General features: G+C 44.7%; 1 protein-coding gene across 4 annotated transcripts; it reads left to right on the top strand.

Moving 5' to 3' along the window:
- Positions 1 to 286: 286 nt before the first annotated feature.
- KLHL8 (kelch like family member 8) lies at positions 287 to 15,378 on the top strand. 4 transcript variants are annotated; one of them, XM_061350946.1, is made up of 9 exons: positions 287 to 563; positions 3,193 to 3,513; positions 6,032 to 6,218; positions 6,894 to 7,037; positions 8,842 to 8,953; positions 10,670 to 10,838; positions 11,404 to 11,563; positions 14,464 to 14,665; positions 15,135 to 15,378. In XM_061350946.1, the coding sequence occupies exons 1-9, from the start codon at positions 357 to 359 to the stop codon at positions 15,256 to 15,258; spliced, it is 1,626 nt and encodes a 541-aa protein (XP_061206930.1). In that variant the 5' UTR covers positions 287 to 356; the 3' UTR covers positions 15,259 to 15,378. The 4 variants fall into 4 exon arrangements, with proteins under 4 accessions (XP_061206930.1, XP_061206929.1, XP_061206932.1 ...); XM_061350945.1 differs by having other exon boundaries at positions 2,965 to 3,513; XM_061350947.1 differs by having other exon boundaries at positions 514 to 652; positions 2,965 to 3,513.
- Positions 15,379 to 27,818: the final 12,440 nt, after the last annotated feature.

Below are 27,818 nucleotides of genomic sequence, written 5' to 3'. Positions count from 1 at the left end.
TCAGTACAGTCTCTTTCAAGAAGCATTGGCAACAAGTTCACAAACAATGGCTTTTCCTAAAGCTACAAGCATAGGATTGCTGACTGTATGTCTTTTTTCCCTTTCTCCTCCCACCTTCCTAAGTAAGATTATAGGTACATATTTATAATACGTAATCACAGTGTTAGGTACCAGCAGTACCTAATGTTTCATCTGCTTTTTTTTTTGTGGTTTTTTTGGCTTTGGTTTTGTGGGTTTTTTTTAAACAGGAAAATGAACAGAACTTAACTGCATTTTAGGACTTGATTCCTGATGGGCTGGGTTTTTGTCTTGACAGGAGTTTTTGAAGATTCATGCAGTGAAAGAAGAAACAGCCAATGGCTTCAGAATCCGTGGTCCCAGAGCAAGGAAAACAACATCTGGTAAAGGGAAAGAGGCGGCAGCAGCAGCAGCAGACTAGGTCTTCCAACAGTGACGGTGAAGATGACGTCTTTGTATTTGAAGCAGATGAGGCTTGGAAGGATTTTCACAGCTCTCTTCTTCACTTCTTTGAAGCTGGAGAGCTCTGCGATGTTACACTGAAGGTGATACTGTCATACATTCATTGCATTTAATAGTCTGAAAATTAAGCTGTGAATAACTGTGCTGGAGCTGGCTGTGAATTTGGGCATGGGTATGGAAGCCATAGAATACTTATTGAATCTGAGGCATCTCTAGATATGTTTGTGGGGCTTTTTCTTATTTAGGAAGTTTACAACTGAAATGTAAACACTTAAGTTCTTGACAGTCTGATAGAAGAAGTTCATGACTTTGACCCAATTTGCCCTGCTAAACAAGTTCCCACCGTTGATCAGTGTATTACTGCGCAGCTTCAGATCCTTGTAGCCTCCTTGCTGTGACACACTTTCACCCCCAATTTTATGTCTGTTTTTGCATTCTGCATTGCTTTGCTAAATCTTTCCTGATAAACAGGATTTCTGGAACAAATCTAGCTTCCAGCATTCTCAAAGGGAAAAAAAAGAAAAGCCAACAGTCAGTTATGTTCTACAGCTGATGAAAGAGTTAAAGGAGGAAGAGGAAACCAGTTTTATGATTCTTGCATAACATTGCTTTAATGCATTCTTTGTAAGTCATCTGTATGTTACTTAAATCCTGATCACAATAAATTTATATCTAGCATCTGTAACAGTGGTTGACAGTGCCTACAAATATGAAGTATTAGTTATCTGGGCATCTTAGTAGGGCAAAATAGTTATTTAAGAAAAAGAGATGAAGGAGATTTGCTCCAAGAGCAAATGACAGATGCCTTCAAGAGAAATCTTTTGTCTGCAACTTTTACTATTAGATATTAACAGAAAAAATCCTTGACAGATGTGTGTCCCTGGTCCTCCCCCAGTAGGCAGCTCATCTTTTCTAAAATGCTTGGGAGACAATGGGAATATGTACGAGGAAGAGGATATCTCTCCCTCCTGCTCCAGTGGACAACAGGAGTAGAATAAGCAAGAACATTTCAAAATACCAAGAACATGCTAGATATTTTAAATGTAACAGATTAAAAAATTCAAAGGAAAGATCTAATTAAAGAGTGGGAGGATAGGCAGAATAAAAATCTCTGAAGGTGAAAATGGCCTTGGAGCTTTCCCTGATACAGCAGACCAGCTGGTAGCATCTTCTTGCGTCAGAACTGTAATTAGCTGGAGTGCTCCTGTAACAGTGACAAACTGTGGGGGCACGCAGGGAGACTTCTCCTCTCTGGAATTTCACCTACTATAATGCTACTGCCATATGAACAGCTCCATGTTAGAAGGTGGAGACTGGCAGGTGTCATACTATCTGCTTTTCTCCTGTTGGTTTGGGTTTTTGTTCACTTGGTAGGTCTATGAATAGTTCCTTCTGGAGTGATTAACTCACACTGAACCATCTATTTTTTCCTCTTTTAATCTGTGTATTCTTTCATACATGTTTGCTTTCTGTACTCAATTTACTACTTATCAGGCAGGTTACACATGTGATAAAATACACTTTTTAAGGGTAGAGCTACTGTGTATTGAATTACTAGCTAGAAAAAAACTCCAAATCATCCTGTATAATGTAATACCTTTTTTTTTTTTTGTGTGTGAGATTGAAAGGTGGCTCAGTAACACCTTCATCTGAAAGTGAACACATAATTCAAGTCTGTCAGGGAAACTGGTTACTTAAGTCAGCCATCCCCTTATGTTAGTGCAGACTGCAGAATGACAAATGCTGTAAGAAAGCACTCCTGTAATACAAATTAGTAGTGGATTGTTCATTTACCTTCAGTGTTTACATTCTGGTTTTAATGTAATTAAATTCTATAATTTTGTTAGTGAAAAGCTTATTTTGCACATTTTCTGATCAGAATTTGGAAAAGACATTGTCTTCATGGGGAATACGCTTATCTTTTGTAGCTAAACACCTTCTAAAAATCTTGAAGTGATTGGTAACTTTCATCAGTTCCTGTAATAGCTGTTACTACGGTGATTTTACAAGAACTTGATTCTATAAACAGCTTTATCAATTCTTCAACAGTAATACAGGTCGTGAAGGTTAAATTAAGTAGTCTAAAAATGTCACTTTACAGTCCCTGTCTCTGAATACACATAAACCAAACAAGAGCCTATCAGTCTTCTGTCTCTGAGATGCATCTAGAAGGTTTCTAAGGATGTTTCGTTTAAAAAATAGGACACAGCCCTGAAAGAAAAGTTCATCACATCAGTGCTATTGCTGTCTTGCGTTACCACCCTGCCCTACCCAGGCAGCCAAGTTACAACTTAGATCTGATTGGGATACACTGATCTATGTCAGAAGTACAGGGCAAATGGAGTTAATTTGTTTAAACAAAATACTGTACCTCAATGCATATTGAGTTCAGAATTCTTATTTCAGCTTAACTGTCCATCCTTTCGTAGCTGAAATGAACATTCCCATAAAAGATTGGGTTTCTTTTTTGTTTTGTTTTTTCAGGTTGGTTCAAAATTTATCTCATGCCACAGACTGGTGCTAGCTTGTGTTATACCTTACTTCAGAGCCATGTTCCTCTCAGAAATGGCTGAAGCTAAGCAGACGGTGATCGAGATCAGGGACTTTGATGGCGATGCAATAGAAGACCTAGTGAAGTTTGTGTACTCCTCCCGGCTTACTCTGACGGTGGATAACGTCCAGTCTCTCCTGTACGCTGCTTGCATTCTGCAGGTGGAACTAGTAGCAAAGGCGTGCTGTGAATACATGAAGCTGCACTTCCATCCCTCCAACTGCCTGGCAGTCAGGGCATTTGCAGAGAGTCACAACCGCATTGACTTGATGGAAATGGCAGATCAGTATGCTTGCCAACATTTCACAGAGGTGGTGGAGTGTGAAGACTTTGTGAGTGTGTCACCACAGCACCTCCATAAGCTCCTGTCCTCCAGTGACCTAAATATTGAAAATGAAAAGCAAGTTTACAATGCTGCTATCAAGTGGCTGCTAGCCAATCCACAGCATCATGCTACATGGCTGGATGTAATACTTGCCCAGGTAGGGCAGACAAAGGTTCCTGGTGTCTTGTCTTGTCACTAGTTTAGATTTATAATCAACTGTTTGTACTTAGGTAGATCTCAAGATTAAATATGTTCTTATCAGTTGGTGACTCATCTGGTATTTACAGTTGTGAGTTGACAGTGGAAGCAGGTTAAATCTCTTGAATATCAGGAAGAAGCTGTATTCTCCAGTTTCTTTAGAGAAGAGTATTCACTTTATGCTCATGGCTGGGAGGTGGGGAGCCAACAAAAAGCTGCATCTTCGTTAGAGCAGAAACTCTTTAGATTTACCCATGGTGGAGAGCAAAGCCATCACTTCACTTGGTTTGATACTACTGCAGCCTGAAATACTCACTTCGCTTGCTGGTAAGAATTGGTACTTTAAAAAGGAGAGCAAAGCTGTTGATTTTTTTTACATAGCTAGGAAAGTAAAGCTGTAATCGAGATGTGTCATATCACGTTGTGCTACTTCTAGAATATTCCATATATTTAATTAACAAAAGACCAATATGTGTTAGCCCTATGAGCAGCCTAGGAAACATACTCTAGACCCTTCCATGTTCAGTAGACTAGTGCTACTGGTTACCTGTAGGATCAAAGGAACTGACAATTTAATCATCTAGACTTGATATGAATCCGCTTCTTCTGAAAGAAACAGGGGTATCAAAAGGTCACTCAGATGAAATTACATAAACTCCCTCAGTTATTCAAGCTCTGTGTGTGCTAGTTATGGTAGTTTAAAATACAGTAATTGAGACAGGTATGGAGAACCTGTGCTGAGGAAGAGGGAGGTACATGCTCTGTGCTGCAAAATGTGCTATGATCTTAGCAGGTAAGATCAACTGTGCTGTTTCAGATGTCACTGAACTCCAACTTGAATATTTTGCATTTGGCAGAACTGCTAATACTGATGTCATATGAGTAATCAGAGGTCTATTAACATACTGCTGTCATTGTCTTCATGCATCATTTTTCACATTTCCTGGTAAAAAGATCACAGCTGTGTGTTAACTGTCTCCCAAAGCCTTTCAGTTTCATCTAGACAAGCATAAGATTTTTTGTACAAAAAAACCCTTCTTTAGTACACGGTAGTTAAATTCACAGACAATGTAATTTTAGATTTAAAAAAATAATTTTTATTACCTAATTATGCTAGCAGAAGGGATTTACAGATTTATTCTATTCATGAAAACCAGAGTCTAGAACAAAGCAATGAAAAAGTAAGCCCCTTCCTGTAAATACGGGTTATTTGCCAGAGTATATGGAGCCATCAGTTGATCTGAGCATTACTGCTAGGAGAAAACACAACATTGTTTCTTGACAGTTATTATCTACATCATAATCAGCCTTACAGGTTTTGCTGTTATAATGAGGCTCTGAATTTGTCAGCCTTGAGTTCTTACCATATCACTAATCTCACAAGTCTGTTAGCAGGGCTTTGGTGGTGCTTTTAATCAGCCTAAAATAAGCTGAGCCAAAGTAAATGAAGAATTGGAACTGAAAGCAACTGGGCAAGGAGGAACTGGTATATACACTTGCTTACTTGAAGACAGGGACACTTACCAGCCATATAACAGCACTATCCTGCTGCTCTGAGAACCACTGCAGATACTGGACTTCACCATTGTCGCTGAACTGATTGGGAGCTGCTTGACAGCATTGACTCCAAACCTTAGGAAGTCAGATCGTGGCTTACTTCAGTTCCCCCTACTAATACACATCCCACCTTTGTGCCTGATTGTACTTCATAGTCCTCACTGTTTCTTTCACATGATAATGTGAAGATAAATGGAAGCTTTGCTGAAATAAATAGACAGGGAAAAGGACATTTCAAGGCAGTCTTGGAGAAGCTGACCTTATTTCAGATCTGCCCTGTCACTGGGGATTGCTCTGGGCAGTAAATACCTGTAGCTGCACCCAGAAAGGCCCTTCCATTCCTCCTCCATCTGGTCACCAGCTCTCTTCTGGGAAACTACAGGAAGGAAACAGAGAAACAAAAAATTAGCTCTCAAGGTGTTTTTTTGTTTGGTTTTGTTTTTTAAATCGTGTAGTCAAGTCCACACCAGAGAAAGGTGTTACTACACTAGCAATACCTCCTTGATAGAAACTTAGTTCATGCTGATAATGTTTCCTTTTTGACTTGCCACCCACAGAAAATGAACCATTCTAGCAAAAGGCCTCTTTTGCTGGCATAGCAATGAGCTGGAAATCCATACTCTCCTCAGACTAATCTGACATGGGCTATCCTGGCAGAGTCACAGGTACTGCCTTCATCACCCACGGGACAGTTCTCTGCTGCTGCTTACATGCAAATGGTTGTAGCAAACTTTTGTCACTAAAAAAGAACTGTTTGTGTCGCTCTTACTCTGGGAAAAAAATATGAAAACCTCTCTTTTTAGTGAAGTGCGTGGGGCTGCCAGCTGACTCAGAAGCTCCATCTGTTATGCATGTGTCACTGTAAATGGTGAGACTCAGTCAGTTCAGCCAGTTACTCCAACTGTGTTCATTTCTGTTAGGTACGACTGCCTCTCTTGCCCATTTGTTTCCTTATGGGTGTTGTGGCAAAGGAAGAGATTGTCAAGCAGAATCTAAAATGTAGGGATTTGCTGGATGAAGCAAGAAACTACCACCTTCGCCTGAGCAGCAGGGCAGTGCCAGACTTTGAGTACTCCATTCGCACAACACCAAGGAAGCAGACTGCTGGTAATTAAATGTGTGTCTGATTATCCAGTAGGAAGTGGTCTGGAGAAAAGGCAGTACATCTGTGCAGGGTTAGCTGGCTTGGTATAAATGATTGTTAATGACTTAATGCAAAATTGGGAAAGCCATTGGTTATCTCTGTGAATAACTTGATTACAGGTAATGTGCTGCATTTTCCTAGCAGAACTTCAGCAGTAATTTTCTTAGTTTAAATCATTATTTATCCTAATTAGCTCTATCTGCATTAAAGTCAGAACTGTTAAGTATGGTATGACCAGGCAGTATGCTCAAAACTATACTGAAAACAACAGACACTTAGCTTTTGGTGTGAAAAGGCTGAGCTAACTTTCAAACTCTTGTGCTAACCTACATCAAAAGTAAGTGATGAATATTAGACTGCAAATCCTAACTGTTATGTTGAGCAAAATCTGTTTATCTCTCTAAGCAAAATCACAAAAAGCATATTTAAAATATGCATTGGTTCTGCAAGATAGTTAATTGGCAGAGCAGCATGCCAAGCAAAGCCCAAAATCCAGCATCCAGTTATGGAGGGCAGCCATACCCCTTGGAGTGAAATGCAACTTCTCCCAAACTGTATAATTTTCAGTTCACTCTGCTCTGCAGCTTTATCCTTCTTCTTCCTGCTACTGTTCTGGAAACTTGTTTTGTCTTCTTCAGGTGTGTTGTTCTGTGTTGGTGGTAGAGGTGGATCAGGCGACCCATTTCGCAGCATTGAATGCTACTCTATCAGTAAGAACAGCTGGTTCTTCGGCCCCGAAATGAACAGCAGGAGAAGGCATGTGGGTGTGATCTCTGTGGGAGGTCAGTAAACCCATTCAAGCAACCCTGATCAAAAGGCACTTGTTTGGTGGAATTGGTACTTTTACTACTTGTAGTACTTACACTACTTTACTTGTTTAACTTGAATATTCCTCAATTTAGTAAAGCTTCTTCCCATTAAGAGGTTTTAATTCTGAAACAATCTGAGAGCAGGCTTACTGAAAAAAGCATTACTGCAAACTGAGAGAGCTGGGGTTGTTCAGCCTGGAGAGGGCTCCAGGCAGAACTTACCGTGGCCTTTCAATTCTTAAAGGGAACTTATAAGAAAGATTGGGGTAGGCTTCATAGTAGGGCCTGTAGCAATAGGACAAGGGGTCCTATTTTTAAATAAACTGAAGGAAGATGGATTTACTTTTTTTTTTTACAATGAGGGTGGTGAAACTCTGGAACAGGTTGTTCTGAGAGGCAGAAGATGCTCCATCCCTGAAGCAAGGTTAGGCTGGATGAGGCTTTCTGAGCAACCTGATCTAGTTGAAGATGTCCCTGCCCATGGCAAGGGGGTTGGAACTAGATGATCTTAAGGTCCTTTCCAACCTTAACTATTCTATGATTCTGTGTTCCTGCTCACTGCAGGAGGGTTGGACTAGATGGCCCTCAAAGGTGCCTTCCAACTGAAACTAGTGTATGATCCTATGAGCTGTATACAGCCTCTTGCCTCAATATGTGATTTATTTTTATAAACCCATTTACAAAGAAATTGCCTTACACAGCAGCGTTATCCAGAATTTGCTAGTGCCCATATTAGCTCCCTTCATACTTAAATCTATACAGTCAAGTCACTAAGACCATAACTCTTCCAAGGAGAGACCTACCTTTATTTTCAGGTCTGCATCTTCTGAAACCAGATCCATGAAGTCCAGGGCAGCTTAGCACCCATGATCATAGAATCACAGAATGGTTTGGGTTGGAAGGTAGTGAAATAATAAGAATAAACTAGTGGGGTGTATTACTATGCAGAATTTGGGTTGGAAACCTTAAAAATCATCCAGTTCCAGCCCACCTGCCATGGGCAGGAAAACCTTGCACTAGACCAGGTTGCTCAAAGCCCCATCCAACCTGGCCTTGAACACTTGCCAGGGATGGGGCAGCCCCAGCTTCTCTGGGGACCCTGTGCGAGTGCCTCACCACCCTCACAGTGAAGAATTTTTTCCTAATATCTAATCTAAATCTCCCCTCTTTCAGTTTAAAGTAATTTTCCCTTGTCCAGTCACTACATGTCCTTGTAAAAAGTCCTTTTCCAGCATTTTTGTAGGCCCTTTTAGATACTGGAAGCTGCTCTGAGGTCTCCCCCTGAGCCTTCTCCAGGCTGAACAAGTCCAGCTCAGCCTGTCTTCACAGGAGAGATGCTCCAGCCCTCCTCATAGCCTTCCTCTGGATTCACTCCAACAGATCTATATCCTTATGTTGGGCTTATGATGCAGTTTTTCCTTGTACACGGTAGCCCCTGTGTTGCTGCATTAGAACAGCAGTCTCCCCCACAGCCCCCTAGAAAATCTGGTGAGACTGATAAAAATATCCAAAAATGATCTGACCTGCAGTACTCAAGAGGTTGTTTTTTTTTGTCTACGTAACCTCAAGGTTTGTATAACAGTCCACGTTAGAGCAGATTTCTGGTTGAATACAGCATTTAAAAATATGAAGTCCATACTTGTTAAAATCCTGATACTGAAAACACTTGAAAATGTTAACCTTTGAGCTTTTTGTCTCCAGGTAGGCAGATATTACATACATGAAAAGTGAAATATTGCCAAGCAATATTGGTTTTAAAAGATGCTTATGTGTTCAGGTAAAGTCTATGCAGTAGGTGGACATGATGGAAATGAACACTTGGGAAGCATGGAAGTATTCGATCCTCTCACAAACAAATGGATGATGAAGGCATCAATGAACACGAAGAGGTACGTGTCCCATGATCCAGAATTTGAGCCCTAGTCTGTGACAGATGATTTTTTGCTGATGCTGAAAACGATCATGTCTGTCCTTTTTGTTTCCAAACTTTGCTATTTTTAGAATTCCTTTTTTTCTTTTTTTTTCTTATTCTGGGGCTTCATGCTAATACACAGTTTGATTTACTAGCTGTAAAGCAAAAGCAGATCTGCATCACACTTGCATCTGTCACATATTTGCACAAAGTCGTGCGTAACATACTGTAAATATTTCAGTGCAAAACTGCATAATCCCTGATTATGTTTCTGCTTTGGTTTTCTTTTCTTGCTCTATTTTCCTTTTTTCCTTTTCTTGGGGAGCTGGCTTTTGGAACACTTGAGCTCTTCGTAGTCCAGCTGTGTTTACGTTCTGATATCTAGGGCCTTTTCTGCTATGCCCAATAAAGAACTCAAAACTGACTAACTGGTCCTGTGGGGGTTTTTTGCCCTTTTTTAAAGAATGAGCAAGACAAGTGCCAGCAGAACATGCACAGTGAAATACTTCATGCCCAGGAAACAAATAGCTGCCTATGCTTTTGCCACAAAAGGCCAGAAGAACTAAAACATTGAAAGTCAGCCTGAGGATTTTTCTTGCCTTTTGACATTTAAGATTCTTTTAAGGAGCTACTGAACTCATAGGTCTGTGGTTTTTTTTTGGTTTCTTCTGTCATTTAAATCAGCTTCCTTAATTCTACGTTCCATTTTGTTGTTTGTTGTTTGTAAAAGTATCATGTAAAAGTAGGATTGAAATACGGAGCATGGCTAAGTCCTAAAGCTGTGACCTGATCAAAGTAAAGACCCAGACTCCTAGAAGGGGCTTCTTGCTTCACTTCCTCCGTTCTGCCACCCCCCAGGGCATATTTCCAGCAAACTTAATGCTTACATTATAGACCATGCTTTTCATTTTGTAGTACTGATTGTACGCCCCTACTGATACATTCAGTAGAAAAAAAAATAATCCCACAACTACTTTAAGACAGACCTATTGGAAAATAATAGAATGGAAGAAATTGCAATTAAATCTTGCTAGAGGTCAGTCATCAAATACCTGGCACAGGTTTGCATTTTAATACATATCAATATAACCCCCCCAAAATCATCCCAAAGCATAGCAGCAGCTGTACCAACAAAGTTAAAATCAGCAGGTTTTGGTTCCCCATCAGCTACAACAAAAAAAGATCCAAGGTGTCAAATTCACTACTGGCATAGAGAAACCCAGGTAACTAAGACAATCTCATATATCCAAGCATATAAGTAGAGGACTTGGGCTGTAAGTGACATGTAGTTAAAACAGTACTCCATGCCTCCCTGCCTTTAGTTTTTTATTATTTTTGGAACAGGAGCTTTGTCTTTTTGCAGTCTAAAAATACTCTAGCTGCAACAGTCCTGTTCATGGGTCACACAGTAACATACAGGTACATGGGAAGGCTGAGGTGAAGGTGAGAGAAAACTCAATGGGAGGCTGCAGACATAGAAAAGACTTTGAGGATAAAACTGCAAGCCTGGCACAGGTGTGCCTGCCACAGTGACTGGTCACTGCTTATTATAAACTGCACTTTTTTAAACTTCATTACTTTTTCTCCATAGTTTGAAGGAGGTGCCAGTCAGGTAACATTGCACTTCATGTGTCTTTCCCGTTCCCTTTCTCTAAGGATTTGCACTGAGGTATTGATCCTATGGTTTTCTTAGGAGAGGAATCGCACTTGCCTCTCTGGTTGGCCCCATTTACGCAATAGGAGGTTTGGATGACAACACTTGCTTCAGTGATGTGGAAAGATACGACATTGATTCCGATTGCTGGAGTGCGGTTGCCCCAATGAACACTCCCAGGGGAGGAGTCGGCTCCGTAGCCCTTGTGGTAAGTGACTTCTTCCTCCCAAGGTGGGACCAACCAAGGAGCTGACCATCTTTTCAAATCTTTTACAAGGCAGAACATAAACCAAAATGCAGCTGGCGGGTCTGAGCACCTCCAGTCATCAAAATCCTATGGAACTGTGCACAAGGTGAGGATATTTAGGATAATACTCATGTCAAATTAAACTACATGCCCTATTTCAGCAGTACTTGAGGTACTGGGAGCAAATAGTCGGACCATTCTAACATTAGGCTAATGCCTCATATCTCACTCAGAAGACTGGTTTGTCATGGTTACTATGTTTAAAGGTAGTGAACACATCTGCACTTAAATCCCCTGTCACTATGTATACTGTGCAAAATACCTACAATACTATGTAGCTTTTTCACTTATTTCCAAGAGAGCATCATTCGATAATTAAATTTGTTGCTGGAATTCTTACATAGAAGTAAATAATTGGGGCTGTATGGATATACCACATTTGCCTATAATTGTAACAAAGCTTATGAAAAGTTGAGTAAATAGATATACATTACACATAATCTTTCTTTATACAACTGTTTTCCAGAACCATGTTTATGCTGTGGGTGGCAATGACGGCGTAGCATCTCTTTCCAGTGTGGAGAAATACGATCCCCATTTGGATAAGTGGATAGAAGTGAAAGAAATGGGTCAGCGAAGAGCTGGCAATGGTGTCAGTGAGCTCCATGGCTGCCTGTACGTTGTTGGTGAGTAGAGATGTGGTATTTTGTAGTGCTCTTTCTGCCAAGTACTGGCATTTGGAAAAGGCTCTTGTTGACAGAGGAACTGCTAGGTAGACCTGAGCTGTACTTTGTGTTCTTGGGCAGGAAAAGAAAGCGAGCACAGCCAGGGCACGCTTACATAAAACGATGTTAGTGAAGAAATAAAAAGCAGTCCCTAACCCACATTTCAGGATGCCTGTACTGTTCAGGACAGTATGTCCATGCAGAAAATCCTCTTGAGATTCACTTATCTTGAATTTCCTTTAGGGAAATTATTAAGTTCACATACTTTCAAAGCACTCTATTTCTATTTTGAGCTTAAATGGTAGATTTTCACAAAGTGATTACACTTACTCCACAGCCTGTTGTCCTAGGCCTGTCTTGATCTGCCCTACGTTCCATTTACCTGCTTTCCTAAGGGAGGAAGATGTCAGGTAGATACACCATAGTGATAGCTGCAGTGTTCTGTCTAGTGTATCATCATAAGTGATAAAAAAAAGCTTTGAGTAAAATGTTCCTCTGCCAGCTGCCCCAGCAAGGGGAATGCAGTGCTGAATTTTAATTTGAGGATTTTTTCCCTAAAGTGTTCATAGAATCATAGAATAGTTAGGGTTGGAAAGGACCTTAAGATCATCAAGTTCCAACCCCCCTGCCATGGGCAGGGACACCTCACTCTAAACCATATTACCCAAGGCCTCGTCCAACCTGGCCTTGAACACTGCCAGGGATGGAGCATTCACAACCTCCTTGGGCAACCTATTCCAGTGCCTCACCACCCTAACAGGAAAGAATTTCCTCCTTATATCCAATCTAAACTTCCCCTGTTTAAGTTTTAACCCATTACCCCTTGTCCTACCACTACAGTCCCTAATGAAGAGTCCCTCCCCAACATCCCTATAGGCCCCCTTCAGATACTGGAAGGCTGCTATGAGGTCTCCACGCAGCCTTCTCTTCTCCAGGATGAACAGCCCCAACTTTCTCAGCCTATCTTCATATGGGAGGTGCTCCAGTCCCCTGATCATCCTCGTGGCCCTCCTCTGGACTTGTTCCAACAGTTCCATGTCCTTTTTATGTTGAGGACACCAGAACTGCACACAATACTCCAAGTGAGGTCTCACGAGAGCAGAATAAAGGGGCAGGATCACCTCCTTCGACCTGCTGGTCACGCTCCTTTTGATGCAGCCCAGGATACGGTTGGTTTTCTGGGCTGCAAGCGCACACTGAAGCTGGCTCATGTTCATTTTCTCATCGACCAGCACCCCCAAGTCCTTCTCCGCAGGGCTGCTCTGAATCTCTTCTTTGCCCAGCCTGTAGCTGTGCCTGGGATTGCTCCGACCCAGGTGTAGGATCTTGCAATTGGCATGGTTAAACTTCATCAGGTTGGCATCAGCCCACCTCACAAGCGTGTCAGGGTCCCTCTGGATGGCATTCCTTCCCTCCAGCGTATCAACCGAACCACACAGCTTGGTGTCATCGGCAAACTTGCTGAGGGCACGCTCAATCCCACTGTCCATGTCAGCGACAAAGATGTTGAACAAGACCGGTCCCAACACCGATCCCTGAGGGACACCACTCGTTACTGGTCTCCAGCTGGACACTGAGCCATTGACCACAACTCTTTGCGTGTGGCCATCCAGCCAGTTCTTTATCCACCGAGTGGTCCATTCATCAAATTGATGTCTCTCCAATTTAGAGACAAGGATGTCGTGTGGGACAGTGTCGAACGCTTTACACAAGTCCAGGTAGATGACATCAACTGCTCTACCGCTGTCCATCAGTTCTGTAGCCCCATCATAGAAGGCCACCAAATTGGTCAGGCAGGATTTCCCCTTAGTGAAGCCATGCTGGCTGTCACCAAGCACCTTGTTGTTTTTCATGTGCCTTAGCATGCCTTCCAGGAGAATCTGCTCCAAGACTGCCAGGCACAGAGGTGAGACTGACTGGTCTGTAATTCCCTGGGTCATCCGTTTTCCCCTTCTTGAAAATGGGGTTTATATTTCCCTTTTTCCAGTCATCAGGAACTTCACCTGACTGCCATGATTTTTCAAATATGATGGCCAGTGGCTTAGCAACTTCATTTGCCAGCTCCTTCAGCACCCACGGATGGATTTCATCAGGACCCATGGACTTGTGCACGTTCAGATTTTCAAGATGGTCTCGAACCAGATCCTCTCCTACAGTGGGCCCAAGGTCTCCATTCTCACAGTCCCTGCATCTGCCTTCCAAGACTTGGGTGGTGCTGTCAGAGCCTTTGCCAGTAAAGAAGTCATTCAGAACCTCAGCCTTCTCCAAATCCTGTGTAGCCAGTTCTCCCGAGAGCTTCCTGAGGGGGCCTACGTTCTCCATAATCTGTTTTTTATTTGCTACATACCTGTAGAATCTCTTCCCATTATCCTTAATATCCCTAGCCAAGTTTAATTCTAACTGGGCCTTAGCTTTCCTAACCTGGTCCCTAGCTTCCCAGCCAACATCCCTGTACTCCTCCCAGGCCTCCTGTCCAGCAGTGCTGTAATTTGAAAGCACCACAAGAGGGTGTTCTGCTTAAGGCAAAATAAATCAGGCCCATTCTTTTACTTGTCTTAGGGTTTTTCTGTTCCAAATTAGAAGTTGTTTCATTGTAATGATGTGCTAAATGCATTTAAGGAGGAAAATAATAGAAACACCTCTCCTTGCAGCTTGAGTAGAACACTGTCACACTGGGTGATGCTTACACAGTGATGAAGGGAGGGCCATTAGATTAATTTTTAGAAGCTTGTGAAATTCATGTAAAGAGCTGGAGCTGAACACTAGCCCACTGAATGCCAAAAATAGCCTGATAATGCCAGTCCTGGATATCACTGGCACTAGAAGTGGCTTAAAACTGACAATGTGATGATTCTTTGCAGGTGGTTTTGACGACAACTCTCCACTGAGCTCGGTGGAGCGGTTCGACCCACGCAGTAACAAATGGGAGTATGTAGCAGAGCTTACAACTCCAAGAGGTGGTGTTGGCATAGCAACACTGATGGGCAAAATCTTTGCAGTTGGAGGTCATAATGGCAACGTGTACCTGAATACAGTGGAGGCATTTGATCCCATAGTGAATAGGTAACTTAAAATGTTCTATTTGGCTTACGACAATGAAATCAGCCTATATGAAAATATAACATAATAGAAATAGCGTGCAGCAGGAGTCTAGCTGCTGTTTCCTGGTAGTAATTGAGTAATATCCATGACTAGCTACATTTATGCCACTTGATTCTTCTTGTAAATACTGAAGTACCTCCTCCTTCTTCCTCCTTCTCCATCCCTTGTCCTCTTCCCTTCATTCAGTAAGAATCTACATACTTCTGGTTGTTTCAGTCTGATTTCACACCAAATTTACTAGTGAAATAATAAGAATAAACTAGCGGGGTTTATTATTGTGCAGAGTAAACAGCTAGGTTGTATAGTAGAATTTCAGATGACTTTGGAAGGTCCCTTCCAACCCACACTATTCTGTGATTCCAACACAGAGAAGAAATACTCAGAAAGGACAGGAGCTTACTTTTCTTGTTTCCTCTGCCATCTTCTTCAGGTGGGAACTCGTCGGCTCTGTGTCGCACTGCAGGGCAGGGGCCGGCGTGGCTGTGTGCTCTTGTTTCAGCAGCCAGATCCGGGACGTGGGCCAGGGATCCAGCAACGTTGTTGACTGCATGTGAGGTCTGCTGCCTCCTCCGAATTCCAGAGGAAGGCGAGCAGGGAGGCACTGCAGAGTTTTTAAACACCGTGTTTTGTATGGTAGCTTAAGAAATAAAACCAATACATTTTTGTTGTGAAAATGTTACCTTCTGCAACTGTAAAGCTTTTGGTGTCTGTCTGCCAACAGTGATACAGAAAAGCCTGCGAAAACGTAGAATACAAGTGTGACTCACAGGAGAGAACCTGCCAAGAGCTGCAATCATCCCATTTTTGAGAGGCTCTAATTTTAGAATCATTTGAGGCAGCTGCTGCAGGAACTCTGATGAACTGTAAACCAGGCATGGGGTGAATGAGGAGAGAGGGCAGCAGGTGATACTGCTGAGTCTTACCCAACAGCCCTGCCACATGTTTCCTGGAGGACTCCAGTAACATTTAATAGAACCCGTTTTCAGGAGTATCATCTTAAACTTTTCCTAATTACAAGATATTTGTAATACAAAGCATCTCAAGTTTTGGAAGGTAGCAGCATCCCTGTTGCACACTAAGGTAACTGCCCACCTCCCAAGGGGCCACTGGCAGCGGTGGAAATTGCATCTTTCTCCCTGAAACCTGTCTTTCCAAGTACTTTCTCAAGCTAATACATTTGTTAGATTGCTGAAAAGATTCTTGACCTGAGTTTAGCCACGGGAATACTGGAATTCTCAAGTCTTCAATAAAATTTGTAGTAACTCCTGCCCCTCCGCACCCAAGGCATGTTTCTGTTTAGGTATCATTCCAGAAGTAACCAGTGTAATTTGTCCTAATAGCATATGGAACTGTAGGCTTCACTGGTGTCTGAATCACCATTTTTATACAACTGGAAATACACAATAAAAGTTGCAGTATTCTGTTAAGACCTTTAAATACAACTCCGAGAGGTGAGATGTCCAGTTTCAGTATCCAGTAGCTGCAACTCTAGAGGTACTGGCTCTTTTAAGGGAGTTAGGCCAGGAAACGTTGCCTCAAAACAGCTTACGTAAACCAAAGACAATCATTGACAAAAAGAACTGGAAATAAACCAGTACTTACTTAAATATGTAGAAACTCGGCAGTGCTGTGTACAAAGGTGTCTTGCATGAAGCCAGAAACTCTGCATTCTGAGTGAAGTACAGCTAGAAAGACAGCAGATTCCTGTTCCTGCATCACCTTGAACAGAGCAACTGACAGTCCGTTGTGACCAAACTTTAACCTGTCCAGCTTGTTCCAAGTGACCAGGAAGAGCAACAGATTCGTCTGCATTCAGTACCAGGACAGAGGCAGGACAGCAAGAGCGTAAGGCACAGGCATGTTTTGCTGTTGAGTTACTATCATTCAGCTTTTCTGTTTCATGTGGCTTGCACTTAGTAGGGCCCAGGGACAAAGCGAACGGTACTGTGAATAATGAACCATTGCAATAAATTGTTTGTACTTCAAAGCACCTTGTTTATAGTGCGATCAGAGAGTCCTGTTGCAAGGAAACATTACACCACTGGGTATTTTCACCTAATGGAAGGTGTCCCTGCATGTGGCAGGGGTTTGGAACTGGATGATCCATAAGGCCCCTTCCAGCCCAAACCATTCTGTGATTCTCTAATTCCCAATAGGAAGTCTTTGTTAGCAGGGAAAATCCTGCATTACAGCTTCAAACTGTACTACCCTGCTACTGGCTGCCCTGTGCAAGGACACGATCACCCTTGTGGCTTTTGATCTGACTAAGAGGGGTGGTCAGAAAAGGTCCAGGTACTCTCTATGGAGCTGAACAGGTTCTGCTGTGGACGTTCTGGCTAAGGAGAAACCTTCAGAAAAAGTCAAGTTTTTCACAAAGTGACACTGGCTGTGAAAGACAGCGCTGCTTGCCTGCTGATCCATTCCTCCTGGTGGTGAAGTGCCAGTGCGTCTGGGTGCAGCCTGTAACTCACACACATCTGTGTCTCACTGGTGCCTGCACGGTGATTGCTGTGAGAGGGAGTTTCCATGGCTGAGTGTTCAGACATGAAATGAGGCTAGAGCAAACGCACTGGGATTCTGTACTGGTGGGAGGAGCTCTGCTTTGGCCCTGTAGCTGGAAGGCAAATGGTGCTAAAAGTGATCATGGCAGAAAGAGACATTTCAGTCTGCATCCCCTCCACCCCCAACATCAGCCATGCTCAGGCTTCCAGAGGCATGTCACTAAGGGCTGGCAGGAAGACTGCAAACAGGTTTACAAGGAATAGCCCTGTTGCCAGCAGAGTGGTGTCCACATTTTTAATCTTAGATGGCACCAGAACTACAAATAGTTTGTGCAGAGCTGTTTTTAGAAACACGATTGCTGGAAACGTGATAATGATGTCAAAGTATCAAAAAAAAATAAATACAGGATTATTGTGGCAACCAACTGTAAAAACTTAGCTGTGATTTAACACCAGCACACTCGTTTTAATTCCTCCAGTTCTGGCAGTAGAATGCTGATAAAGAAGTAACACGCACCTCCCAGGCTGAGGGAACATTGTAGCACCAGTTCCCTGTGGTGAGGCAGCCCCCCAGGGGCAGCAGACGAATTACCACCACATCTTCTAATTTAGACTTGGCATTTGTGATAGCAAAGTCTTTAAACATTCAAAATCATGAAACCCTTGCATCTGAACGTGATGCACATCCTCATTTGGAATAGAATCATAGAATGGTTTGGGTTGGAAGGGACCATCAAAGTTCGTCTAGTCCAACCCCCTGCAATGAGCAGGGACATTCAACTAGATCAGCAGAAGTTGTTATTGCTTCTGTTAATGACGTACTTTCTGCATCTAAAAGCCTTGACCTCACCCATAAAAATTACAGATCCAAAGATGTCCATCCATTCCAAGATGTCCATGTTTAATGGATATCCAAAGATATCCATTAAACAGAGACAAAAACCATTTTGAAAGAATCAAGTGTGGTCACGGTTAATCACATCAAATCTTCCTGCCTGCCAATTTGAACCACGTGATGGGCTTCCCAGTGGGAGCAAGACCAGGCTCTGGACCACTCCTGACTAGCCCCCTTGGCCCTGTGTCTCCAGTTGCCAGTACTTCAGAGTCCCACTGCTGCCCCAGCTTCTGGGACATGCCTCCTCCATTTCCTGCTGCCCCACGCACTCACTGCTCCTCACCTCGGGACTCCAACTTTGGCTCCCCAGTTCCTCTCAAACCACACCACCGCCAAGGGCAGTGCATCATCTGCTGTGTCACCCAGGCAAAAGCAAAGCAAGCATGGCTCTATTAGGATTGTACATCCTGCTGCAGTGTTCGGATGTGGACAAAAGACTCCAGAAGGTGATGCATGTGCCACCTGCATCGTTTACAATGGCAACCAAACATATGCATGCGCTGTTAGTTCCGTCAGAAAGAGTGCAGGCTCCTCCTGGTGAAGCACCAGCTGGGAGAAAATGAGCTCGCTGAAATGTCGCCGGTAGAGGGGGATCCAGCCCTGCACATAACGCAGCCTTCGCACGGAGCTGTGCGCACCGTGGCCGTGCATCGTAACTAGCAGGCCATCGCCAACAGGCTGCTGCAGGGAATCAGGGGGTAACATTGATCCCAGCCAGGCAGGGATTGTCTGATCCGAACAGCTGTGCTGCAAGCATGGCTCTGTTAGGAATGAGATGCCTCTGGGGAAGGGCAACGCTAAAAAGTATTCAAAGCTGTGAAAGCATAGCCAAATTCCCACAAGCCCCTTTGAAGGGTTACAGTAAGGTATGACTGTGGCTGGGGAGCGGGCAGCTGCTTGTACAGAAGAAAAGCGATGGAGGTGCCGACAGTCCGGCAGCCGTGAGGCCAGTGAGACCTCAGGGAATTTTATGAGATCACTTTGCTGCTCTGAACTCCCAAGCACACTCACCTAAAACCAGGCTGCCTTCCTGCGTCGTGGCTGCACGACCTCAGCTCTGTGCCTCACCTCCACACACAACCACGTTTTGCCTCTGGAAGTGATTCCATCTCGTGTAGGAGTTGGAACCGAACTGCATGGGAAACTCAGGTCAACCGGCAAAAACATCTCCAAACACTGAGGAACAGGAGGCAGGGAAAAGTCAGGAAACTCCTGAGTGAAAACTTTATGCGTTTGTTGAAGATAAAACTGAGTGCTCAGAACACAGCACTGACTGCGGAGCTTCCCAAGAGCTCCAGCCCCACATCACTGCCCTGAACCACAATGAGGAGCACAAGGGGTTGTGCTCACCTCGGTTGCTGCGTGCCTGCTCTGTCAGCTGAGGCAGCTGCAGGATGCTCTGTGTGATCTTGTGTGATGGGAGCACCAAGGGGAAGAGACTCAGCTTAGAGCTTGTTGTCAAGTGATAGGAGATCAATCAGTTAACCTGCTCAGGCTTAATTAGAACAAATAGCTGGGAAGCCCCTAACTCCGGATGACTCCCACCATTAAATGGGGCTTTCTATCTTGAATTAGACTGAAACTGCTTTCAAAACTGTTCTAAGCACTGCTGCAGTGCAGAGTTGTGCAAACCCAAGTACTTTATTCCAGATGCTCCACCTAAATTGTTTGCTGGCTGCTGTTACCACATCTGTATTTGTTTTCTGAACCTTTGCACGTTCCCTCGACTGGAGCCGGCAGCAAAGAAAGCGCTTCTAGCCAAGAGATGACACTTAGGTCTGCAGTTCTTTTCTGGCTCTGGCAGCAAGGTTGGTGGTGTTGCTGCCACTTCGTGGCATTCCAGCGCAATTCCTTGGATTCCAGACTGTTGCATTTCAAAGCTGTTCCAGCACAAGAAAAGCCAACAGGAAGCTGCGTGATTCCTGCCCTCGGACTTGCCTGGTGTGCAGGGGTTGTGGCGCTCCATCACTCCATGCCAAAAGCCCATGCCAATCTATACCTGCCCTCAGTTTGCCACCAGAACAGTGACTCAGGCTTCCAGTGAGTGCACACAACCTACGGCAGGTGGGGCAGCAGTGTCCTCACGGAGATCAGACACACGTGCCCCGGGCTGTGCTGAAGAGAACGCGCGTGTGCCTGCGGCTGCCTGCCTGGCTTCTGAATCACAGATTAGGTTGGGTTGGGTTGGGTTGGACTGGGAGGGACCTTCAAAGCCCATGCAGTCCAACCCCCCTGCAATGAGCAGCCACATCAACTAGATCAGGCTGCCCAGACAGACCCACATCCACCCTGGCCTTGAATGTCTCCGAGGATGGGGCATCTACCACAGCATCCTATGGGCACAGTTCTCCCAGTCCCTGCCTTTGCCTTCTGTGACTTGGGCAGTTGGCTGGAGCTCCTGCGGGTGAAGACCAAAGCAAAAACTCTCATTGCAAAATGAGATTTAGTCAAGAAAGGATCAATAAACAAACAAACAAAAACTGATTGCAAAGCAACCCCAACGTATTTTGGGCTGCTTTAGCTGGGGATGGGGCCACTGCCTTGGGCAGAGAGCTGAGTAGGGCCATGGATGCTTGCTGCAGCCCCACAGCTTCCTGCTCCCCCTTTGCCACCTCCCTGGCTTTGAGATGAGCTTCCTGCCGGCACGTCACACCTCCTCCTCCTGCTGCATCCCTCCTCTTCCACTCCCCGTCTCCATCCCACCTCCAAAATGAACCCTCCTCGCTTTAGCCCCAAGCAAGGACTGTAGGAAACAAACCTTTTGGTGTGCGAGGGGTAGGGAAATGATGGAACAGAGGATGTGAGTGACACAGGTGCAGCTGCACCCTGGCCAGCAGAGAGAGCAGCTTGTGTTCAACTCACCCTCCCTCCCCACCAGAACCACAACAAGATCCACACATGCATGGCCACAACCACGAGTGCCTTCCCCTGCTCCTCTTCTTACCTTCCATGCATCTTGCAGCCGGCCTGGGGGAGACCTGCTGTCACACCACTTGAAACACTGGTTGATGGCAGTGAACTGAGTCCCAGCCCCACCTTGCCTGAGCAAAGGCACCACCAAGCTCCCCCTGTCTAAGACTGTAACTAAAATTCCCACCAGATGCTCACATGGCGATGTTTCACATCTGGGTTATTTTACTAATGAGATAGTTCCTTCCTTTACTCTTTCTTCAATACCAGTTTTGCCTTTGGGGCTTTACGTGTGCAGCAAAAATGTGCACTGACCCCCCAAAAAGGGTACATTTTCAGTACAACATCGGTAACAGCAACGTGTCTGGTGGGTATTACAACAGGCTTCAGGATCCTCCGCAGTTTACAGACTACATTAGAAAACCACATCCGTGGTTAGCAAACATCTTTGGCGCAGTGTCTGATGCAGAAAGGACCTGAATAATGCACAAACTGTATCACAATAGTGCATAGAGACATGCAGAAATCATTCTTCCAAGGCACAGTTACACTGCCCAACATAAAACCAAATAATGGGAAAAGCCCCAAACAAGAACTGTTAAGGCCATTGCAAAGAGCTCACCTCACACAACCCATGAGAAGCAGAGCTACCACGGGGCATGGAACCCTGTGGGATTCCCTGAGGCCATGGGATTTCCCTATCAACGAGTGCTCAGACCCAGGCTCTGGTGGCTGCCGGCGGCTGACTCCGGCACAGTCTTCCCTGAATCCATTTCAGGAGGGTAAGAGGCTGACGCCTTGAATCATGACCCTCCTGCCACTCTGAGCACATAGATTTGCACACATCCTTGTTCCTAAAGGAAAGGGCAAGGGCTGACAAACAGGGGAGCAATTGAAATGGAGACTTCTTGTACTTCAATTCATACTTAAAACTCCTTCAGAAGGGAAACACTAAGACCATTCAGAGAGAAAAGGCAAACTGCAACTTTCCTACAAGAAGTATGAAGACGCTTGCAACAACTCAAATGGGCTACTTCATTTATGGTTTATTTCCCCACATGAATGAATCGACCATCTCAAAAACTCCATCGCACACAGGGCAGAAAACGTCATTTACAAGAGGGACGTGTGTCCCCAAAATAAGTTTAAGATGTACAGATTTAGAATGGGAACCAAGAGGGAAGGGAGAGGACAAAACAAAACCAAGGACATCACAGTCAGACTTTGACCTTAATTTACAGAAGAGATCTCTGGGGGGGGTGGGGGGGGAGGGTGGTGGTGTTCAACTATTAAATAAATGGCATCTTAAAAATAGAACACTTACAATTTCAACACATGCATCATTTCTCCTAAATAAATAGGGCATGGAAATGATTTCGCTTTGCTACCATAGCTGCTTCTTTTCCTTACGGGACTTCACCATCACCTGTTTCCCTTGGATTCATGATTTTGTTCCTCAGTGGCAAATGTCATTTCCTTCACTATTACGTGTTTTGGTTTTATTCATTCGTTCATTCCTTCATTTGCACTTGTTAAGACCCGATACAGGCCCAAGTGAAAATGATGAGCATCTTGCCTAACCCTTCACAGGCTTCTGACCTGGCTCGAGGGGGAAACATGATGGCTTTTAAAAAATTACCTATTATTGAAACAGTCTCCTCCATGACCTGCAACAAAGCACAGCTTCCCATGGAGCTTGGTACTGATGCTTCCTCAGATTGCTTTTGAAACAAAAGCCTCCAGTAGCCCCCTGCATACCTGTGACATGAACTGCCCATGATCCCATTTCCTCCAGTTCCAGGGCAGTTTGCCCTGGGAGTGGGAGCAGTCCTTGCATGACCACTGCCACACGGTAGCAGAGCACATGTGCCCTTTCCCAGTTGTAAAGAGGCAAATGCCGGTACATCTGCCTTCCCCAGGTGTCTTCTTACCAACTCTGCTCACACAATGCACTTGCATGAGCTTTCCAGGGCAACAGATGATCACCATCTGGGCAGCAAAGTGCCTAAAGGGCCGGCAAGGACAGGACCTGGCGCACCCACAGCTCGCAGCAGGCGGTTCCCCTGGGGTGGGCAAGTGGCTCTCCAATGGGAACACGGTCTGGCAGCAGGGAGTGAGAGGGCTGTATGCAAAATGACAGTCCCCAGGGGACCTGCGCCCCTGCTTCACCTTATGCTTACACATAACTAACACTCTGCCAAGGTTCTTGCAGGCTCCCACAGAGGTTTTCAGATTCAATAAAGCTTTCTTCCTTCCTTCCTTCCTTCTTTCCTCCTCAGCTGGTGAGCCTACAAATTGCTAAACTGCTTTGAAGACAAAGTCGGAAGGCAGCATCGACCCACTAGTATGGAATCGAGCTCCAAAGTGCATGTCAAGCCTTCAGGCTGGCTGGCCATCCCCATGCTTCCTGAGGACAAAACAGTTAAAGCTGAGCCCCTCTCTGTCCCTGGCTCACGCAGAGCAGTCCAGGGAGAAGGAGCGCAAGCTAAGTTTGATAGGTAAAAGAGTGAGGGGGGGACATGGACCTTCCTTCCGCTGCTTAGGACAGCTTAGCCCTGAAAGGCACTAAGGCTTTCAATAAAGTGAACATACAAGGACAGTCCCTTGAAGGTACAGGAAGACCCAGCCAGGATCCTGGCAGTCCTGCACTGCCAGGGTAGGCGAGAGCACTCCAGGCTTCCCGGTGGCAGAGGCCATTTCTACAGGAACTACTTTTGGAAACGCAGGCCTTTTGCTCTCCACTTTCGTGACCCTCCAAACTACTAGCAGGTAATTTACACAATAGTGCTGCACACGCGCAGACCTGTTCCTCCATCCTGAAACCATGTGGAAAACGGAGCTCATCCTTTCCTGGAAGGACGGTTATTTTAGGACACCATTCCATTCACCACTACCACAGGTCTGTCCGAGACAGGGCAAGGGATGCCAGAGGGGACCAGAGGGCTAAGGCACACTGTGAGATCCGAGGAGAGCAGGATGCTGCTGTCACACAACAGGAAATCTTTGGGTAGAGAACGGTGTCCCCCTGCTGAACACACAAGTGCCGCAGATGCTGCCCTCACAGTTACTGTCACCTGCAAAATCACCTGTTCAAAATGCAGCCCCCAACAAGGAAAAAATGCTTGCAAACAGCTCATTATTCCCTTGGGTGTTCCCTTAACAAATTCCTAAGTTGCTGGGCCCATCCTACAGTTTGGTTGAGAGAGAGCACGAGTTATCTCCCACATGAAGGACGTCCTACTTTGGTACCAAATCCTGCTTTTAGATAGTCACTGACACCAACAACAGTTACAGGCAATACCCAAACACAAAATTTGTCTTATGTTCCACATTCAACCACTCAGCCCCTCCTTGGAGAGAAGTGCTTCCTTCCCATGTAAGCTCTCAGACCCAGAATAGCATCCAAACAATCACAGTGACCCAGTACAAGCCAAGTACCCCCACTAGTCAAAATGGCAAAAAGCAACAGGACAAGGAGTCCTCAGTGTCAGGGATGTCCCTTCACCACAGCAGAGGCAGAGCTGTTTCCAACCACACTTGGTCATTTTGCCACCCCAACTGTGGCAAAGACCGCACCTGTGCTTGCAATAACACTTCTCTCAGATGTCTTCTGTTCAAACAGCTGTTGCAGACTGTGGGATGTTGCATAACAACCTCAGGAGGAATATTTCCTTCTTGATGGCACTTCCTAATGTATAATTATTGTTCCGCTGTTTATCCATCATAGAAATGTTTGTAGACCATCAATACATTGAGCCATCCAGACAGTTCATTACACTTTGTTGTTTTAAAAGAAGGTGCCATCAAGGCTGTGGCTTTCCTCCTAAAAAGAGTTTAAAGATTTTCCAGTATACCCAGATCTATCCCATGATGATTCCTTTGCCTCTGCAGGTGCTTTGTAGCTGACAATTCAACAGTCGAACACCTGAACCTATCTAATAATTCAATAAAGAGAGGCTGAGACTTTGAAAGTGCAAAGAACAAACAAACAAAACCCCAAGGAGAGAAAACAAAAAGAAATAAATAATAATAACAGAAATAAGAATAAGGATGATAGTAAGAAAAAGAAGTTCCAGGTATGTAAGAAGAAAAAGTTGTTCCAGGTACCTACGCCGCTCTTCCAAGTACCCACGACGCTGTTCCAGGTACCTAAGACGTTCCTCCAGGTACCTAGGAAGTTCCTGCAAGTACCTAAGAAGTTCCTCCAGGTACCTAAGTTCTTGTTTGCGGTACCGAAGAAGTTGTTCGCGGTACCGAAGAAGTTGTTGCAGGTACCTAAAAAGTTGTTGCTGGTACCTAAGAAGTTGTTGCAGGTACCTAAAAAGTTGTTGCAGGTACCTAAGAAGTTGTTGCAGGTACCTAAAAAGTTGTTGCAGGTACCTAAGAAGTTGTTGCAGGTACCTAAAAAGTTGTTGCAGGTACCTAAGAAGTTGTTGCAGGTACCTAAAAAGTTGTTGCAGGTACCGAAGAAGTTGTTCCACGTACCCAAGTAGTTGTTGCAGGTACCTAAGAAGTTGTTGCACGTACCAAAGAAGCTCTTCGAGGTACCTAAGAAGTTGGTCGAGGTACCTAAGAAGCTGGTTGAGGTACCTAACAAGTTGGTTGAGATAACTAAGAAGTTATTCCAGCTACTCAAGAAGAAGTTGTTCCAGATACTTAAGAAGAAAAAGAACAACCAACTTAACTAAGTTGAGCACCAGTTAAGGCATTTTAATTTCCAGTCTCAGCCATTGTAAATCTTGTCTAACATAGCGGACCAGTCTGATCAAGCTGCTGGTCAGTGACAGCTCCTCCGATGCTGCGTCAAGTTCCCCAAAAAAACTCTGGAAAAAAAGAGAGAAAACATTTGGTTGGTTTCACACAAGAGGCACGGAGGAACAACAGCAGCACACTGTCACTTGGGAAGCCCCGTTAAACACATGGTTAATACAGAGAGCTCAGCGGTATTAGAAGGCTGGGAAGTGTTAACAAGCAGGCACGGCAGAGCATACGAGAGGAAAAGGCACTCACATGTGCATACACACTGAACCACCTCCCCCGGGGCTGCCTGTGAAAGGACATTGAGACTCCATGGCAGTGGGCAAAAGTCTGGGTGTTCACACCCCAGTCCCTGCCACATGCTCCTCCAGGTGTTGAACAGCCCAGATTTGACTGTCTTTCTGAATGCTGCCCAGAAGCACACACAGCTGTCAGAACAGCCCCTTCTTTTCATCCATCCTCATACCTTGGAGCCATCAGGATTTCTCAACCGAACAGGTTGAAGCATTCCTATGGCTTGACAGGCTATACAGCTCTAATTTCAGTTGCTTTTAGCTGGGCACTTCAGGCAGGTTTAAGGTAGTCCTCCTGTCCTCCCACCAACTTCAGGCACCACGCTCCTCCTCCTGCACAGGTAGGAGATGGCTCTTGCAGCCTATCTGAGGCTGCTGGGAGGTGCTGTCAGGCCGCACACCCTGCTCTGTGCTGGCAATCTTCTCTGCAGGTGACAGCAAGTTTTGGGAAATTAGCCCACCTGTTCCTTTCCAGTCACCTTTCTGAGACATTCCTGTAGGACCTGCCTTCCAGTGACATGGGCTTGTCCCAGTCCCTTAGTCCTGGCTCCAGTCTCCATCATGTTGCAGAGTACCTTTCAGCTCTCCTTTTTCACACACAAAGATTGGAGGCTGAAAACTTCTGCTCAGCTGTGTAAGGAACATTTCTGGAGCATTCTCTGAATTCCAGCCACTGCCTCATTACCGTATTTTTACAGCCTTCCAGCAACTGAGCCAGGCACATTGGTCTTTTGGGGTTTTTGTGAGTTTGCCAACCGATTGTGACGCTACACCCCTTCACCCACAGCAGCTCAGAAAACTGTGCTTTATGGAAAATGACGCTGCACATGCCATGTGGAATAGCAGGTTACAGACTGAAGGCACCCAATCTAGGGCTTTTTTGCATTCACCGCTGCTTGTACCTGTCGTGGTACCACAGGACAGTACAATATTTTTAACAGCAAAACTGTAAAATACAAAAAGTAGCAGCAATGTCAGGAGATGCTACTGGTAAATACCGATCATGTGCCCCAGAAGAACTCCAGTTCAAGGGCCGCTCAGCCTCTCTGTTACAGGGCGATGCCAGCCCCACTGCTTTCAAGACAAAACTGCCTGGAAGATTGACCAACAAAAGCACAGGGCTGCAGGCCAAAAGGTTTCTAGTGAAAGTGAACCCACTCAGCAAACCGAAGCATCCCAAAGGGAAAAGGAAAGAGCAAAAAACTCCTTCTGCCTCTTGTGTTACCAGGAAACGCGAGTTGGCTGGTTCCCTGCACTTGAGACGCTCACCCCTTAGCTCTTAGACATTTGAGGATGCCAAGCCAACCTTTTAATAGCAACACTCATCAATATATCATCATCAAGTGTCTCTGCCAATATGCCATAGCTGTCTGTATGTAATGCTTTGATCTTTAGGTATGGTGTTCGCTACACTGTTAGAATTTAGGCATGCACATACTCATAAACACAACACAAAAGAGAGAAAAGCCAGAGGGCAAAACCTTACCCTTATTCTTCAGCATCACTGCATCATGGTTTCCCCAAGTATTTATTATCTTTACAGTTTTTGGATATTACTGCCTGGTCTTGCAGGCCTGCCTCGTGAAAGGCAGGTTCCCTCACTCCTTTTTCACAGGTCAAGGGCAAGTAGCATATGGAAATTATCTGACTGAGGCATAACTAGCAAAAACTACGTTACTTCATGTCCACTGCTAAACAGCACATGAAGAAGTGAGCTGGTTACATCTGCAAAGGGCACTTCCAAGTCTTGTCCACCA

Source organism: Neopsephotus bourkii, unplaced genomic scaffold (assembly GCF_033783945.1).
Source record: "Neopsephotus bourkii isolate Nb327-2 ecotype Australia unplaced genomic scaffold, CSIRO-AGI_Nbou_v1 NB_547, whole genome shotgun sequence".
NCBI classification, from domain to species: Eukaryota; Metazoa; Chordata; class Aves; order Psittaciformes; family Psittacidae; genus Neopsephotus; species Neopsephotus bourkii.
Note: the sequence above shows the minus strand (reverse complement) of the source record. Positions and strands in the feature narration are given on the sequence as shown.